This window comes from Sebastes umbrosus, chromosome 22 (genome assembly GCF_015220745.1).
Source record: "Sebastes umbrosus isolate fSebUmb1 chromosome 22, fSebUmb1.pri, whole genome shotgun sequence".
Classification (NCBI taxonomy): domain Eukaryota; kingdom Metazoa; phylum Chordata; class Actinopteri; order Perciformes; family Sebastidae; genus Sebastes; species Sebastes umbrosus.
The window spans coordinates 12,571,109-12,588,855 of NC_051290.1; the positions used below are offsets into that span (position 1 = coordinate 12,571,109).

The 17,747-nt window shown below is 38.2% G+C and overlaps 1 protein-coding gene across 2 annotated transcripts; it reads left to right on the top strand.

Annotated features, from left to right (window-relative positions):
- The first annotated feature begins 1,288 nt into the window (after nucleotides 1-1,288).
- Nucleotides 1,289-16,764, top strand: pik3c3 (phosphatidylinositol 3-kinase, catalytic subunit type 3). 2 transcript variants are annotated; one of them, XM_037758287.1, is made up of 26 exons: nucleotides 1,289-1,698; nucleotides 3,772-3,960; nucleotides 4,254-4,397; nucleotides 5,488-5,617; nucleotides 5,800-5,826; nucleotides 6,749-6,835; nucleotides 7,351-7,446; nucleotides 7,539-7,610; nucleotides 7,812-7,916; nucleotides 8,830-8,922; nucleotides 9,037-9,222; nucleotides 10,436-10,566; nucleotides 11,473-11,554; nucleotides 11,809-11,876; nucleotides 11,967-12,072; nucleotides 12,214-12,330; nucleotides 12,991-13,122; nucleotides 13,249-13,377; nucleotides 13,937-14,006; nucleotides 14,229-14,293; nucleotides 14,376-14,460; nucleotides 14,620-14,694; nucleotides 14,785-14,953; nucleotides 15,281-15,371; nucleotides 15,613-15,738; nucleotides 16,458-16,764. In XM_037758287.1, exons 1-26 carry the CDS (start codon nucleotides 1,634-1,636, stop codon nucleotides 16,470-16,472), a joined length of 2,655 nt encoding a protein of 884 aa, XP_037614215.1. In that variant the 5' UTR covers nucleotides 1,289-1,633; the 3' UTR covers nucleotides 16,473-16,764. The 2 variants fall into 2 exon arrangements, with proteins under 2 accessions (XP_037614215.1, XP_037614216.1); XM_037758288.1 differs by lacking the exon at nucleotides 5,800-5,826 and having other exon boundaries at nucleotides 1,290-1,698.
- The last annotated feature ends 983 nt before the right edge of the window (nucleotides 16,765-17,747 follow it).

Here is a 17,747-nt window from a genome sequence, read left to right on the forward strand (position 1 = left end):
ATACTAAAATTCTATATTCATGAACAGAAACTCAAGTTCCCCTTACTAGCGGTTTCCAGGGCTTTCAAAAGTATCTCACGGTCTTCACAAGCAGATTGAGTTTGCTCAGTTGTGATGGAGATAGATTTGTTATGGGCCCAGTAGCTTCTTTGCACTTTTATGGCAACAGAAACAATCTCCATGACAACTGAGCAAACTCAATCTGCTGATGAAGACTGGGTGGTACTGTTGAAAGCTCCAGAAAAAAAAAAAAACAGGAAGTTGACCTTGATTTTGGATTGTTTTTTTCAAATTAACCCAAGTTCTACTAGCTTTTGTCAAGGCTTCTGCGACAGACCACAAAATACACTAAGAAAGAAATAAAAACATGGATCATTTGTATTTTTTTATGGCTCTACTCACCTACCACACAGATATTATTCCTATTAGTACAAAACATGGCATTATAATACAATATTTTCATAAGATAAGATGAGATGAGATAGCTTAAGCATTTATTGATATCCAGAGGGGAAACAGAATAATTCAAGATAAACAGAAAAAATATATAATAAGATGTACGGTATATATATATATGTATATATATATGCATATATATATACATATATATATATGTATATATATGTATATATATATATACATATATATATATACCGTACATCTTATTATATATTTTTTCTCTGTTTATCTTGTGTATACAGTATATACAGTATATAATGATATATACATATATCATTATATATATAATGATATATGTATATATCATTATATATAATTATATATATGGATATATACATATATATATATAATAATGTATATATATAAATATATATATACATTATTATATATATACACATTATTATGGCAATTATAATATATTATCCATGTATACATATATACATATATATATAAATATATATCATTATATATAATGATATATATATATTTAATTATATATATAATTAATAATAATTAATTATACATAGTATAATAATGTATATATATACATATATATACATTATTATATATATACACATTATTATGGCAATTATTATTATATATACATAGACATATGTATATATATACATATGTCTATATATGTATATAATAATAATTTATATATATATATGTGTGTTGTAATGTGTAATGTTTTGTCAACATGACACTCTTGGGTGTACTGTCTCTTTAATACGCACGCTGTAAACTCCTCCTCTTTTCTCACTTCCTCTTTGGTCCCATCAGACTCGACAAATCAACACACGATACACTGATCGCCTGCTCAGTTTTATCAATCGCACCGCATCGATGATCGCTTACTTTAGCCTGGCTGTAGATTCTGGCTGATGCTGTGTTGTGTTGTTGTGTAGCTATCAAAAGCATCAGATCATGCTCCTGCGAGACAACCCTTAAAATAATGTCTTTACCCTGATTACAGGCGCTCAAAGTTACCTCTCTAAACGTGTGCACGGACTGGTACGGTAGATATCCGTGTGCGCGGTAGTTTACACGGTGTTTCTGAGGAGTGTTTGTGCTGAGCCGAGGCCTTGTCTGCAAAGTCTCGTTACCACCGAGCGGGATTTCATGTTGAAGTCGTCAGGTTTCTGCTTCATATCTAGTGTTTTCCCGTCGCAGGATGGACACTGATAAGTTCAACTATGTTTACAGCTGTGACCTGGACATCAACGTTCAACTTAAGATGTAAGTTTGTGTACTTAACGCGTCGCTTTTTGGTGACCAGCTGTGTGTAACTAATCTATCTTGTGACAGGATGCTGACTGTTTGCTGAGTGTGACTGTGTGGTTGGACGACATGTGTCTCATTGTTTCATCTGACTTTAAACTGTGTCACAACAGACTCTGTTTATCTATCAAATAGTCAAATAAATGCCATATTTATATATATATATATATGTGTGTATATATATATATACGTGTGTGTGTGTATATATATACATATATATAGCTTTAAACTGTGTCACAACAGACTGTGTTTATCTATCAAATAGTCAAATAAATGCCATATTTATATATATATATATAATTATTTATATATATATATGTGTGTGTATGTGTATATATATATATACACATACACACACAAAATAAATATATAGCTTTAAACTGTGTCACAACAGACTGTTTATCTATCAAATATTAATCAAATAGTCAAATAAATGCCATATTTATATATATATATATATATATATATATATATAGCTTTAAACTGTCACAACAGACTGTGTTTATCTATCAAATATTAATCAAATAGTCAAATAAATGCCATATTTATATATATATATATGTGTGTATATATATATATATACGTGTGTGTGTGTGTATATATATACATATATATAGCTTTAAACTGTGTCACAACAGATTGTTTATCTATCAAATATTAATCAAATAGTCAAATAAATTCCATATTTATTATATATATTATTTTATATATATATATAGCTTTAAACTGTGTCACAACAGACTGTGTTTATCTATCAAATATTAATCAAATAGTCAAATAAATGCCATATTTATTATATATATTATTTTATATATATATATATATATAATGATATATAATTATTTTTATATATATATAATGATATATATTTATATATAAAATTATTCCTTCCTAATTAGGGTCAAAAGAAAATCTTACATTTTAGGCTTTTTAAACTTTATTTTTTATTTTACAGCATGTCCACTGTAAAGAAAAGTTAGCAACAACTCCTATCATTTGTGAAGGTGTGTCTAAAAATGCTTGGTATTTTTTTTTTATTTCAGAACTGATTGTAAAATTAATTATCAGATAAAAAAAAAATCACACTATAAATAACTGATTCTAATTAATTGACTAAAATTATTTTACCAAATACATGTCGATATATTGGCCCTGATGAATTGTGATGCCTATTGTGTTTTATTTTTATTGCGCTATATTTATTGTCTATTGGTGAGACAAAGACAAACAGGCCTTTTTCAGAGCATTTCAGACATTTTGACTTGTCATAGTAGGAAAAGTACAGGTGTAACTAATAACACTAACGATGGCTCTGTTCCATTCAAGTGTCTCAATGAGAGCCATCATTATTCATCCATCATTATTTTCGTTATTGGGATATTTTTTTTTTACTGTGACAATTCAAAATGTCTTCAGTGAAAAAGGCCTGTTTCCTGACCTGTTGGGACAAAAAAGTTATATCATATTCTAAACCAGTAAACTGAATCCAGTCATTTGACTGAAGTTGAGTAACATTTGATGTTTACTTTCATCACCATGACTCAGGGAGTATATTCTTGGTCGGGGCTCTTGATCTGAAAGCACAGCTGTCTCTTTATTAAAATCATGTGCATGTCTCATGAGTCTAATTATTGCACTTTAATGGCCTAATTAACTAAACAGCTGTGAACTGTGTCCAGATTCTCTCTCTCATATCAATTTTAATGAAATGCATATTAGCCATCTAATCTAATTATAGTGTTTATATCAAGGAATCTATGGAAATATGTTGATAGTTATTTATTTGTTGATATATATTCATATTTTTATTTGTCTTTATACTCCTATTTTATATGTTAGTGTTAAGCAAAAACAAGAAAAAATCCCAGAACACAAGTTGTAATCACCTTTTCTGTATCATCACAGTCGTTGTCCTTTGTTGACTTATTTGTGAGAGGACAAGTTGGATCACTCTTTATAACATCAACAAAAGAACGTATGTGATTCTCCGCTTCCTCACCGCCCGACTCTGTCTCCTCTCTCCTCTTCCAGAGGCAGTTTAGAGGGGAAACGAGAGCAGAAGAGCTACAAAGCCCTGCTCGAAGACCCAATGCTGCGGTTCTCTGGACTCTACCAGGAGAACTGCTCGGACCTCTACGTCACCTGTCAGGTGTTTGCTGAAGGAAAGCCTCTCGCTCTGCCCGTTCGCACCTCGTACAAAGCATTTAGCACACGTTGGAAGTGAGTACCAAGCTGTCTCTCTCTGTATTTTCCTCTTTTCAGAATTTAGACTCTTTGTTTCATCAAATGAAGCAGATATTCACCCCAAAATTAGAGATTAGATTATTTTACCACCAAAAACCACCTCCCTCTTAGTGTGCCCTGTTTCTTATTTTACCTTCTTCATAGCTGAAAAGACTAAACTCCCTCCAATACTAGCAAATCCTTTTTCCAGTAGTTTCATTTCAGTCCTTCAGACCTTTATCTTCATCTTCTTACACTCTCTCTATCCTGTCTCCTGCTGTCCTGTGCAGCTGGAACGAGTGGCTGCGGCTGCCGGTCAAGTACCCAGACCTTCCCCAAAGTGCCCAGGTTGCTCTCACAGTGTGGGACATCTATGGGCCCGGCAGAGCCGTCCCCGTCGGGGGAACCACTGTCACCCTGTTTGGCAAATATGGGTGAGTCTAACCTCGCAGTATTACTTGTGGTTTGTTACTGATACAATGAAACAATGTTGGAGTGATGGTGATGACAATGATTATGATGATACAATTTTTTATATTAAGGTACAGTATATTATTTTGTAGCGTCCAGAATTATAGAGAGGAGTCATGTTCTGTTGATGTTGATGTATATTACATTGGTAATGGTGATGTTGACAATATTCAATGTTCATTAAATTGTTTATAGCCCCTGTGGGGTTTTGGTGGACAGTACACTTAACCTCTTATATATCCGACGGCCTGCCGGCGGGCCTAACATCTCTTCTGTCTTCCAGAGGTTGTAGTGGGCTCAGTTTTAAAGCTAGAATGAAGATGAAGACTGGTATCATATGAAACTAGAAAACCATTTCCAGTCATGCTTACTTTTCGCAAAGGCAACTATAACACTTCAAAGTTGTGCTAAATTTTGGTGAGGAAAAACTGGCATGGTCATTTTCAAAGGGGTCCATTGACCTCTGACCTCAAGATATGTGAATGAAAATGGGTTCTCTGCCTTGCTTACAGTATCGCAATATATTAAATCGCTATCTCAGTATCATGATACGAAAAAAAAGACATAATACAGACAGAGAATTATATTAAAAGTTACTAAAAACAACGGGAAAACTCATTTCTGATGCAATATTCACAAGAAATAATCCGCTCAAAATTCATCCAAATCGCTCGTTTTACACAATTCCTGCAGTTATTGTGTTCACTATTTCGGTTAATTGTACCGTTTATCAGTTGTTCTGTACTGTTATTGTTATGCATTGAATATAATATGAAATATCCATAAAAAAAGTCACTTAGTCAGGGGTCAGGTGTTATATTGTATGTTTTTTTTTTTATATGTTTTTATGCTTGCAGCACAAATTGCCCTCGCTGTACAAATAATAAATTGACTTGGAAAGTGATGTGTTTTGCCACCAGCTTGAAAGATCAACTTTGACTTCACCTCCTTCCACCTTCATCTGCACTTTGTTTGATTTTTATGTAAAAGTGCACTGAAACAGCAAAAATGACAACAGTAATTTTAAAGCACCCCCTTCCTATCTTCGTCTAGTATGTTCAGGCAAGGGATGCATGACCTGAAGGTTTGGCCGGGTGTGGAGGGGGATGGAGGAGAGCCCACCACCACGCCAGGACGCACCAGCAGCAGCCTGACAGAGGACCAGATGGGCAGACTGGCCAAGGTACAATACTGGGGTGTAGTAGTGAGGATAGGATTTTGTGTGTGTGACTAAATGGCTGAAAGAGAGAGGATAAGGGAAAGAGATTAGATGGAGGGTGAACAGGAAACATTGTGTGTGTGTGCGTTGGAAAAGGAGAGAAACCCACCGATACGACTCCGTGTCTAAACCATCATCTGTTCCAGGGCCCTGACCTGGAGGTACTCGGTGATGTGAGTACAAGTGGTGGAGTTAGTGTTGGCAATGCAGAATGTGTGTGTGTGTGTGTGTGTGTGTGTGAAGAAGGCCTTGGTCCAAACGTATTTGCAAAAAAATTGTATCACGCACTGCTTAAATGAGGATTACCACATTTAGAACAATTCAGACTGTCCTAGGGAAGTAATTAAACGTACAAATGCTTCCTTCATCTGTTAAATCCCTTTGCATTGTTTAATGTGGTGAAATCCATATGTTGTATAAACCTAATCAGTGCATTTACAAATACATTTTGACCCAGATTTTGGTGTGAACACTTGTCTGTCAAGGAGTACGGCTGCGTTCCTGAAAGCATCACACACATTGATTTTTAAGTTTTCTGCTGTTGCCATACGTTAGTGTATTTTGTGTAAAGTGTGTGTGCATGTTTTTCTCGTTTATGTGAACACAAGAAAATGTTTGTCGACTTGTTGCAGCTTTATGGACTATTTAGGGGAGTTCATTTCATTTTCTCTGATTGGACTGTTTTTTAATCATTTAATTGATTCTTGTATTTTTTTTTTTATTAATCCTGAGTGCCGCTGACTTAATCACATCCAAAGTTTTTTTCTAGGCTGCTACCAGTTCATATGTTGTTTTAAAGAGTGAGTACTAATTCTAACCAGCTGAGTTGTGGGCTTCCCGTTCATGGCCAAATGTGTGCTTACATTCCCGACACCCACACTGACTGACGAGTGGATTGGCTGCTGAGTGTGTGACCGGAGATGCTGGATTGGCTGCTGGCACTGGATTTGTGCATGATTGGTCGAGCTGTTTGCACATCAGCCACCATGCTGTGATCAGTTCTGCTGCAGAACAGAAACCTCAAACCCTTTTTTGGTGTTTTGGTGAACTTTTTTTTTCCCTCTTTCTTCCATCTTTCTCTCTCTCTCCATCCAGCTGACAAAGGCCCATCGACAGGGCCACATGGTGAAGGTTGACTGGCTGGACCGTCTGACCTTCAGAGAGATTGAGATGATCAACGAGGTGAGTTGGTTTAGCTGGATTGTGTTTCAAAACAGCATTTTCTTTTTTTCCTGTATTGGAAAAGGCCGCTTTGCTCCAGGCTGAAATATCTCAAAAACTATTTGATGGATTGCCTTGAAGTTTTGTACAGACACTCATGGTCGGTAACACTTTATAATAACCATCATTTATAAATGGTAACTTTAACATAGTGGAGCATTTAGCAGCTAAACAGATATTTCCCTCAGGAGTTGGTGGAGACCAAAAGTGGAGATAAAAGAGAGACTATATTGGACTTATATTTGCCAGTTCACCAGATACACAACTCCAAATAAATGTTACTTTATATCTAACTGTTTGCTAACAATATCAACTTAAAGGGTGATAATATGTCAATGTCGTGTTCACAACTTGTTTCCGCTGCTCCCAAAACAATATTTATTGCAGGTTTAACTGTTTCTGTTATTATAATCTTTTTACTAACTATTTGTTGTGTTTAGAATTTAAACTTTTTCTCTTCATGTGTGTCTCTGCAGAGTGAGAAACGCAGCTCTAACTTCATGTACCTCATGGTGGAGTTTCCTCGTGTCAAAACAAATGACAAGGAATACAGCATTGTCTATTATGAAAAGGTATTTTCATATTTCTATATGAGCACATAACTACATCTAATATCTGTAAACGATGCCAGCTGATTGGTGTATTTCACTCTGTCCCGTCTCAGGATGGAGACGACGCATCGCCTGTTCTTACCAGCTCCGACATCGTTAAAGTTCCTGACCCACAGATGGGGATGGTGAGAGGACACACACACACACACACTTACATTGTAGACAAAAATGCATTTATGGTGACTTTGATTTTTTTTAAAAGGTACGTCATTATTAATGTGAATTCCATGTACATGTATGGACAAATAAAACAATAATTTAGCTTGTTAATTCATAGTTTTTCTATCTATACATGCAGTATTTTCCAATTCATGATCTTCCTACAGGAGAACCTGGTTGAGAGCAAGCATCACAAACTGGCTCGTAGCCTCCGCAGTGGGCCCTCAGATCACGACCTGAAGCCCAACGCTGCCACACGTGACCAGCTTAATGTGAGTAAAAAGCAGTCTAGATTTATTTAGGGTCCACATGTAATCAAATCCAACAGTAAATAAGTTAATTTATGTAGCTCACAGTGCTTCACAATAATACAGACATAAAATACAGACTAAAGAAGAGTAAAAACAACATAAATAATGGCCGTCGACTAAATCTATACTCTTGTGTTAATAGCCCATATCACGATGGACACGATACAGAAAAATATATACAATAGACTTTTTTTTATATAAAGTTTGAAGTTCTATATCATATTGCCCAGCACTGATTGTTCCCATCCACAACTTTTGGTAATGGAAACGCAAAAATGTGTATGTTCTAATGTGTAACAAACTGAACTAAACTAAACTGCTTGGTGTAAATGTACCATAATGGAGACAGGTGCGTTATCATACAGAGCTCTAAAAGTGATCACAAGTCAGTAGGAGACCATTTATTGCATTGACATTCCAAACACTTGGTCAGTATAGTGCGAAAGTGCCTCATTGCTTTTATTAAATAACAGCAGAACAACATTATGATAAAAAAAAAAAAAGAGGGTACTTTTTTTTTTTTTTTTAATTGCATTTGCGTGCTTTTACAGTGAATTTTCCAGATGCTATGAATGTAACTCAGCTCAGTACCGGAACAAACTGTTTTAACATACACAGATATAAATACTCAAGGATCATTTCTCTGGCTGTTACGCTCAGTTAAAGCTCTTTGATATTCAGAATCAAAGAAGGATATCAAGGCGTTTTAACTTGCAGATAAAGCTGTTATTTATTAAAGCACATACTGCTGTCTTCTTTTCCTTGCAAGTCAAAGTGCCTCCACAGCCTTTATGTTTGGTATGTCTTGGTATGTCTTTACCGTGTCTGCTTTTGTAAATTGATTTGATATCTGTGTGTCTGTATGCACCAACAGATCATTGTGAGCTACCCTCCAACCAAGATGCTGAGCTCTGAAGAACAGGACCTGGTGTGGAAGTTCAGATACTACCTCACCACACAGGAGAAGGTGAGTGTGTTTCTTATATTCTGCTCTGCCATACCCAAGTCTACTGAGGTTCCTATCTCAATCCTCTTCTCTCCCACATGCTTCCTCCCCCTCCTCCTCCTCCTCTCGCTGCAGGCCCTGACAAAGTTCCTTAAGTGTGTGAACTGGGATCTGCCCCAGGAGGCCAAGCAGGCTCTGGAGCTGCTGGGGAAGTGGAGGCCGATGGATGTGGAAGACTCCCTGGAGCTGCTGTCCTCCCAGTTCACCAACCCCACGGTCAGACGCTACGCTGTGACGCGCCTGCAGCAGGCAGATGATGAGGTAGGCGTAGGAGGACTGCGGGGGGGGGGTCAGGAGGAGAGTATAATCGTGTGGGTGAATTATGATGATGATTTTCTGTGTGTATAAAACTTTTAAGTCTCCTGAGACAAAGCTGTATTCCAAAGTTATACTTATCACACAGTTATGAAGACAGTGCTGTTTAAAGGTGATAAATTCAAAATTGGGAGCAGATCTATGATTGAGGGATTACGTGCACACTGCTCTCAACTTGGTGAAAGCTGAGTCGGTGGCTCGCAGCTAACAGTGCAAACAAAGGCAACAGTGCTGACAGAGTAAACAGTGTTAATCTGGGTGGGAACCAGTTTAAAAAGTTTTCTGTTTATGTCATGCTACTAGCACTACTAGCTACTGGCCGATAGCCGGTTGTTTGGGAACAGAGATGTTAATAGATCCACCACGGTACAGGCTTGCAGCTTACAGTCCATGGGTGTATTATAAGATAATGAAAGTGTTGAATTACAGCCAATATAGCCATTATGACAGCCGCATACAGCTAGCAGGAAGCTGGCAGAACCAGATAGGTCATGAGCGTGCAGGGTGGTGCAGTCCCGTGGGTCTGATACACGTTCATTATGCCGAGGAAAATAACTCTGGATTCAGTTATTAGTCTATTTTACAACTTTTAGGACATAATGATTTAAATGAGGGATATTTAAGTGTTCATACTGGGAAGTTGATTTACCTAACAAAAAGTCTCTTTATACATCCATGGCCATGGACATTGGCATTTTCAGTCCAAAAGGGCGACAGCGCTACCACAGCGCTACCACAGCGCTATCTAGCGGCTGTTGTCAAAAAAGCACCGGCGCTTCGCCTCTTTGCTTCTGGGATGGCGTTATCAGCTGTAACCGCTGTATGAGTGCAGTGCAGAGCGTTGGCGATTAGATAGCCAGTGGCACACACACTGGGACTCGCATGCACGTGCGGCCAGACTGGCTATGTAAACAAAGCACAGAGAAGCTCAGATTACAACACACACAGAGGGAGAGCAACTTCATTCTCTGCTCAGGTAGACATTACTCCTCCATATCTTTATATAGCAAATAGTTGTTTTCTGCTATTCTAATGCTTTGAATTTCGAATTTAGCAAGTTATTTAATGATAAACATGAGCTTTAAATCCAAAATATGAAGCACTTTGGAAATAAACTCTTTGGCATAATTATCCCCATCTCTTCTCTCTCTCTCTCCAGGACCTGCTGATGTATCTCCTTCAGCTGGTCCAGGCGCTCAAGTATGAGAACTTCAGTGATATTCAGGGAGGCTTGGAGCCAGGCAGCAAGAGAGACAGCCAGGGACTTTCAGATGACTCTGCAATGGACAGGTCAGTACTTGGATGAGAAGTTATAACTGCTACTCTGCCCGTGGATCATAAATAAGTCAACACTACCAGCAGCTTTGACAGAAGCAAAGGCACATGTGCAGGGTCTGTTTTTGTCACTTGATAAAAATGTAAAAAATGTTTTTTTGTACTTCCAGTTCTTGTTTTGTTTTTTTTACAGCCGAGATCTAAATTTACCTCAAACTCTCACTGGTTGGGAGAGTATTTGCTGCTTTGCAGAATTTGGTTATTTGTCTTTCAGAAGCCATAACGACTCTGTAGAGCCCCGGCCAGAATCTGGAGGCGGAGCACTGCCTTACTCAGCACACCATCTAATCATTTTAAAGTAACAGTGTGTAACATTTCGGGGGATCTATTTAGGCAGAAGTGGAATATAATATCCATAACTATGTTTTCATTAGTGTATAATCACCTGAAACTAAGAATCATTGTGTTTTCGTTAACTTAGAATGAGCCCATCATATCTACATAGGGAGCGGGTCCTCTTCACAGAGTCCACTATGTAGCTCTGCCATGTTTCTACAGTAGCCCAGAACGAACAAACCAAACACTGGCTCTAGGGAGAGCCTTTCACGTTTTCACATTACCTTAAGGCCACCGTAGTTCTCCGACACGCTTGTGAAAATGCGGTAACGTGAGCCACAGAGTGCAAAACCGTGGTACCGCCAGCAACCGTCTGACTTCTGTTGCTCCTAAAATACTTTTATTATGGTAAGAATGGCCTCTGAGTACTCGGCGGCTCACGTTACCACAATCTTGGTAAGGGAGGAGTCTGCAATCTGCACCACTAGATGCCACCAAATCCTCCACACTGTACCTTTAAGTCAAAATGCACTTACGTTTTTAATTGCATTGTTCTTTGACTCTTTCTTTTTACTCTTTCTGTAGTTCCCAGATCCTGTCTGGCACATCTGGACCTTCCACTGCCACGCAGAAAGGCAAGGAAGGAGCCGACAGCGAAACTCAAGAGGTATAATGTCACTGAAAAGAAAACTAGAGCAGGAAAGAAACTGTCCTATTGGGGAATACAGTTTGAATCCGTATTAATCCCCACATGGCACATGGACAAACACCAGTTAATGACGGGAGTCAGAAACACAGTATCATGCCAGAAATTTAAAATGTATTCCTGTTCCACAGAAGACGCAGGGCTGAAAAGAAAACCCACAATCTATTAGTTTCAGCCTGGCATTGACCTGTCATTGTGTCTGTATCTCTTTGCAGCAAGACTTGTGCACATTTCTCATCTCCCGTGCTTGCAAGAACTCCGAACTCGCCAACTATTTGTATTGGTGAGTAGCAGTTCAAAGCATCTTAGTTTATTATTACTGAAAATGTCCTTGTGTTTATATTCATCTGTCTAAAACCTGTGTCTTCTTAAGGTATGTGATTGTGGAGTGTGAGGATCAGGACACCCAGCAGAGAGATCCTAAGACCCACGAGATGTACCTGAACGTCATGAGGCGGTTCAGTCAGGCGTTACTCAAGGTCAGCCACTCAGGAATCAAACATTGTACTGTGCATACATTTAGAAAAGAAATTGTCAAACTATTCCTTTAACACATACTATATATATATATTTTTCTTTGTGCGTTCCCTTTTAACACAAACACTTCGTCTTCCCTCCAGGGTGATAAGAGCGTGAGGGTGATGCGGTCGCTGTTGGCCGCCCAGCAGACGTTTGTAGACAGACTGGTGCAGCTGATGAAAGCCGTGCAAAGGGAGAGCGGTAATCGCAAGAAGAAGGTAACAACAGAATACCTGCACATGCAAAAATGTGTTAAACCTATACAGTATTTTCTCTCAGAGTTCAAATTATGCAGTATGTATCTCTATATTTTATTGTGCAAATATTTCTAAAATGTGCTTTCATTAGTTTTTGGTTTTTTTTGTGCAGATTTATTAACAAAATCATTCCGAATTTATCAAATTATACACTGCAATGACATATGATACAAAGATTTTTCATCCTGAATCTGCCATGGATGTAGTTTTGTCTCCAGTTACTTCAAATCTCGATACGAGGCTATAATCGCTGCTAGACGCTCAAAAGAGTGTGTATCAACGTTGGCTAAGTTTAACGTTGCATGAACTGAATTACTTATGTGGTGGAAAATATTTAATTTTGCTGAGAGTTAACGTTACTGTTCCAAAACCCAAGACATGACATCCGCTTTATTGTTTGCGATATTAGACGCATATCGTAATCTTCAAGTTATAAACACAATATTATGTTAGACATGAAGATCTATAAACTAACATTAGCTTTGGTCGAGGATTGGCTAACAATAACAGAACGCATTTGCACTTGTTTTCATTGATTCTGGTGGTTGCTTTTAACTGCAACTGCACACTGATCCATGCTGAGTTGTGTTGACAGCAGCGTCCCTCCTCATGTGTCTGCAGACGGAGCGACTGCAGGCTCTTCTGGCGGACAACGAGAAGGTGAATCTCTCAGAGATCGAGCCGATTCCTCTTCCTCTGGAGCCTCAGATCAGGATCCGAGGCATCGTCCCCGAGACGGCCACACTCTTCAAGGTACAGAAAACAAACTTTCATCCTCACGAATCACTTCTGTTCTGCTTTGTCTTGGCTAAGAGCAGTTTCTGTGTGACACATTGGTCATGAGTCTTTACCCTGTGTGTGTGTTTGTGTGTGTGTCAGAGCGCTCTGATGCCAGCCAAGCTGATCTTCAAGGCTGAGGATGGAGCCATGTATCCAGTTATCTTCAAACATGGAGACGACCTGAGACAGGATCAGCTCATCCTTCAGATCATCTCGCTCATGGACAAAGTAAGGATACTCTACAGTTTACAGTAGGATTAGTCGTCAACTATTAAACTAATACCCAACTATTTTGATAATTGATTAATCGGTTTGAGTAATTAAAAAAAATAGTCTAAATTCTCTGATTCCAGCTTCTTAAATGTGAATATTTTCTGGTTTCTTTACTCCTCTATGACAGTAAACTGAATATCTTTGAGTTGTGGACAAAACAAGACATTTGAGGACGTCGTTTTTGGAAACACTGATTGACATTTTTAATCGATTAATCAAGAAAATAATCAACAGATGAATCATTAGTAGCAGCCCTAGAATGTCAGTGGGTTTATGGATGGGAAATTGATGTATTTGGTGGTGGTTTAATTTAATTAGACTGCCAGGCACTTATAGTTTTTGATCTCTTTGGGTTTTCTTTTCTATGAAAATCTTTTCAGTTGACAGAAGGGTAAAAGTTCATTATAATGTTTTTGATCATCTTTGAATTCAAGAAGTCCTTTTATTTACTTCTTGAAGAATTATGACAGAAAATACAGTTATAATGTTTGTGTTTTGTTTTTTTGGCTTACAGCTCTTGAGGAAAGAGAATCTGGACCTGAAGTTGACACCTTACAAAGTGTTGGCCACCAGCACCAAGCACGGTAAGAAGTGACTCATCACTCTGTTTGGTTGGAAATAATAAGATAACTGAATAAATGCAGACTTTATTTGTAATAGTAATAAAGAATATCTTTGTGAAGGATATCTGGAAAAAAGGAGCAGCAGCATATTTAGTTACTGAAAGAACAATGTAAACTACTCTATCGTCCATCTTACTGCTGTATCTTCCAGCCTCACCAATAATAATTATATTCTGCCTCCAGGTTTTATGCAGTTTGTTCAGTCTGTTCCTGTTGCTGAAGTCCTGGCTACTGAAGGCAACATCCAGGTGAGCAGAGGTGTAGAAACAATCGGGAGAAGTTGAGAAACAACGTAATCTGTCCTTTTATTCACATGACTTGTTTCAACAGAGCTTCTTCAGGAGGCATGCACCGAGTGAAAAAGGACCCTACGGCATCAGCTCAGAGGTGATGGACACGTACGTCAAGAGCTGCGGTGAGTCAGTTTTAACAGGGTCATGTTTATGGGGTTGATATGCTCTATCTGCAGAACACACTCTCAGCTTTTCTTAGATAAAAGTAGGAGGGTTTCAAGGAAAATATGTTGGGAACCACTGGTCTAACCAATGTCGTCTCTGTCACTGCTTCCTTCCAGCTGGTTACTGTGTCATCACATACATCCTCGGAGTAGGAGACAGACACTTGGACAATCTGTTACTGACAAAGACCGGTGAGGCAAACATGCTCTTTCAGACCCTGGTTTATTAACATCCCAGTTTATGGATCAGCTTTAGAAAAAGTATCTCCTCTCTTCATCCAGGGAAACTCTTCCACATCGACTTCGGCTACATCCTGGGTCGAGACCCCAAACCGCTGCCTCCGCCCATGAAGCTGAGCAAAGAGATGGTGGAGGGGATGGGAGGCATGCAGAGCGAGCAGTACCAGGAGTTCAGGAAGCAGTGCTACACGGCCTTCCTGCACCTCAGGAGGTAAAGAGACCGGACACACAAATACACATGCAAACAGAAATAACTCAATGTTATTGTAGAGGAGAGTCATGCTACAAATCATGTCTATTTGACATTAATGATGACCATTTTCCAAAGCATCCAATTGAGTTTCTACCTTTTAATGCTGTTACTGGTATCAAATCAGTAGAGCATGAGAATAAACGAGCTTGAGCTAAGCACAGGACAAAGCAGCGATAGTTTCATCTTTGTAAGGAAGATACAATGAGATTAAAACTACATTACATTACCACACATATTGAACCATTGAGGTAAAATATCCTTCTTCTCTTCCTTCCATTTCTTCAGATACTCCAACCTGATCCTGAATCTGTTCTCTCTCATGGTGGACGCCAATATTCCTGACATCGCCCTGGAGCCTGACAAGACAGTTAAGAAGGTAAGTTTGTTGTTAGTGGAAAGGAACACCGTGTTTCCCTGTGAATCCCATGATACTCTTGCTAGTTTCTGAAGATCACCAACCCTGCCTTTAACTTTGAAATGTAAAAAGTGTTATTCAAGGTGAGCATGCCCCCGGACCCCCCTAGAGGGAGTGGGAAACACTGAAACAAAAACTTTTTTTCAGTGGAGTTTAGATCCATGAATAACGTTTTAAATGGACCTTCTCATTTTGCCTCCAGGTGCAGGACAAGTTCAGATTGGACCTATCGGACGAGGAGGCAGTCCATTACATGCAGAGTCTGATCGATGAGAGTGTGGGTGCTCTGTTTGCTGCTGTGGTCGAGCAGATACACAAGTTCGCTCAGGTATGTGTACCTCTTAAGTCCTCTAAAAATCATTCAAATAACGAAATCTTAAGTGAAAATTCTGACAAGGACACAACTAATCATGGGTACGGTGGCCCTGAGAGTTTAACGCACCGCAACTTAAGAAAACATCTTCACCAATTTGACAACACGTTGCGTAAATACAGAAAAACGCAATCAAATACAAAAACGCGCTGCAAGTAGCACCACATGACAAAGGACACTAAAAAGTGAAGCATTGAAAAGCAAAGTATTGAAGTTGGCTGTCCGTCTGTTCTCATGAACGCGCGATATATCTCGAGAACACCTCGAGCAATTTTCAACAGATATGGCACAAACGACCACTTGGATGAACTGATTTTTGGTGGTCAAAGGTCAAGGTGACTCTGACCTCACGTCTGTCCCATTCTTGGGAAAGCGATATCTCAGGAACGCCTGGAGGGAATTTGATTACATCTGGCACAGACATCCACTTGAAGTCAAGGATGGACTGATTTAGATTTTGGTGGTCAATGGTCAAAATCACTGTGACCTCACCTCCGTCTCATTCTCGTGAACGCAATATCTCGGATGGACTCGGATGCCTCTGCCCACGGCGCAGGCGCAAAGGCATAACTAAATTATTTGGAAAAAAAGCAGGCTAAAATGTGCAGCACCTACTCCGGCAACATGTTAAAAAGTTAAGAGATCTAAGAAACTTTGTTCCCGTCTCTCTTCAGTACTGGCGCAGATGAGCAGAACAGAGACTGCTGAGACAAGGCTGGACTAGATTGGACATATGCAGCAGGAACACATGACGGTATGGCTCCAATCCGACTGATACCATGTGTGTGTGAGAGAGGCTGAAAGAAAGGAACCCAATGACACTGTTAAAGGCCAAGAATGCACTGCCAATCTTTACTGCAAGATGGTTAAACAAGGACACGGTTGTCTTTGTTTGCTTATGTATATATAATGTATATTAATTATTAAATGAATGAATGAATGAAATGTATGGCCAAATAAAAGACTATTGATACAAGTGAACATAGTGGTCGTTTCTTGTTTTTTTACTTGTGTATTTTTCCTAATTTTAGCCCGAAAATGTGCTGCTATGCAGCGTTTATGGCGCGCAACATGTTTCTTAATTGAGCATTGCTGACCATCTGCGGATGGTCATACCGTCGACACTGGGGGTAGAAACAAGTCGAACCCCCAGAGGGTTGGTGAGTCACCGAACGAGTGACTAAGCATTTCCTGTCAGACATAGACAGACATGAAAAAAGTCTGTTCATGTGATTTAAGCACGAGCTATACATTTCTTCAAGTACTTTCTTTTCTGGTGTGTTAATGCAGCCACCGATTAACTTCAACTAATGTCCTAATACTCAATAGAACAGAAGCTACAGCATCTAATGAATGGAAGTTTTAAAAATTAAGCACAATAAGCAGACGTGTTATACTATACTGTGATTTTTTTTTTTTTCGACACACTATACTCTACTATTACATGACTTATATTTTTTCCACATAACATACTATGACTTTTAATTTTTTCGACACTATACTATTACATTAATTTTTTTTACATACTATACTATGACTTTTTTTTTTTTTTTTTGACATACTATGATTTTTCTTATTTTGACATACTATCCTATTATTTTCAAGGTAACATACTACAACTTTTTATTTTTTCAACAAACTATACTGACTTTATTTTATTTTTCGAAATAACATACTATTACCTTTTTTCAACATACTATACTTTGATTTTTTTTGTTTTTTCAACATACTATACTATGACTTTTATTTTTACGACAAACCACACTGACTTCTTTCGACATACTACACTGACTTTTAATTTTTTCGACATACTATACTATGTCTTTATTTTATTGGTTTGACATACTATACTATTTTCGACATAACATACTGACTGTTTTAATTTTTTATGACATACTATACTATGACGATTTTTTTCATAGAATCTTTCGACATACTATACTATGACGATTTTTTCATACAAT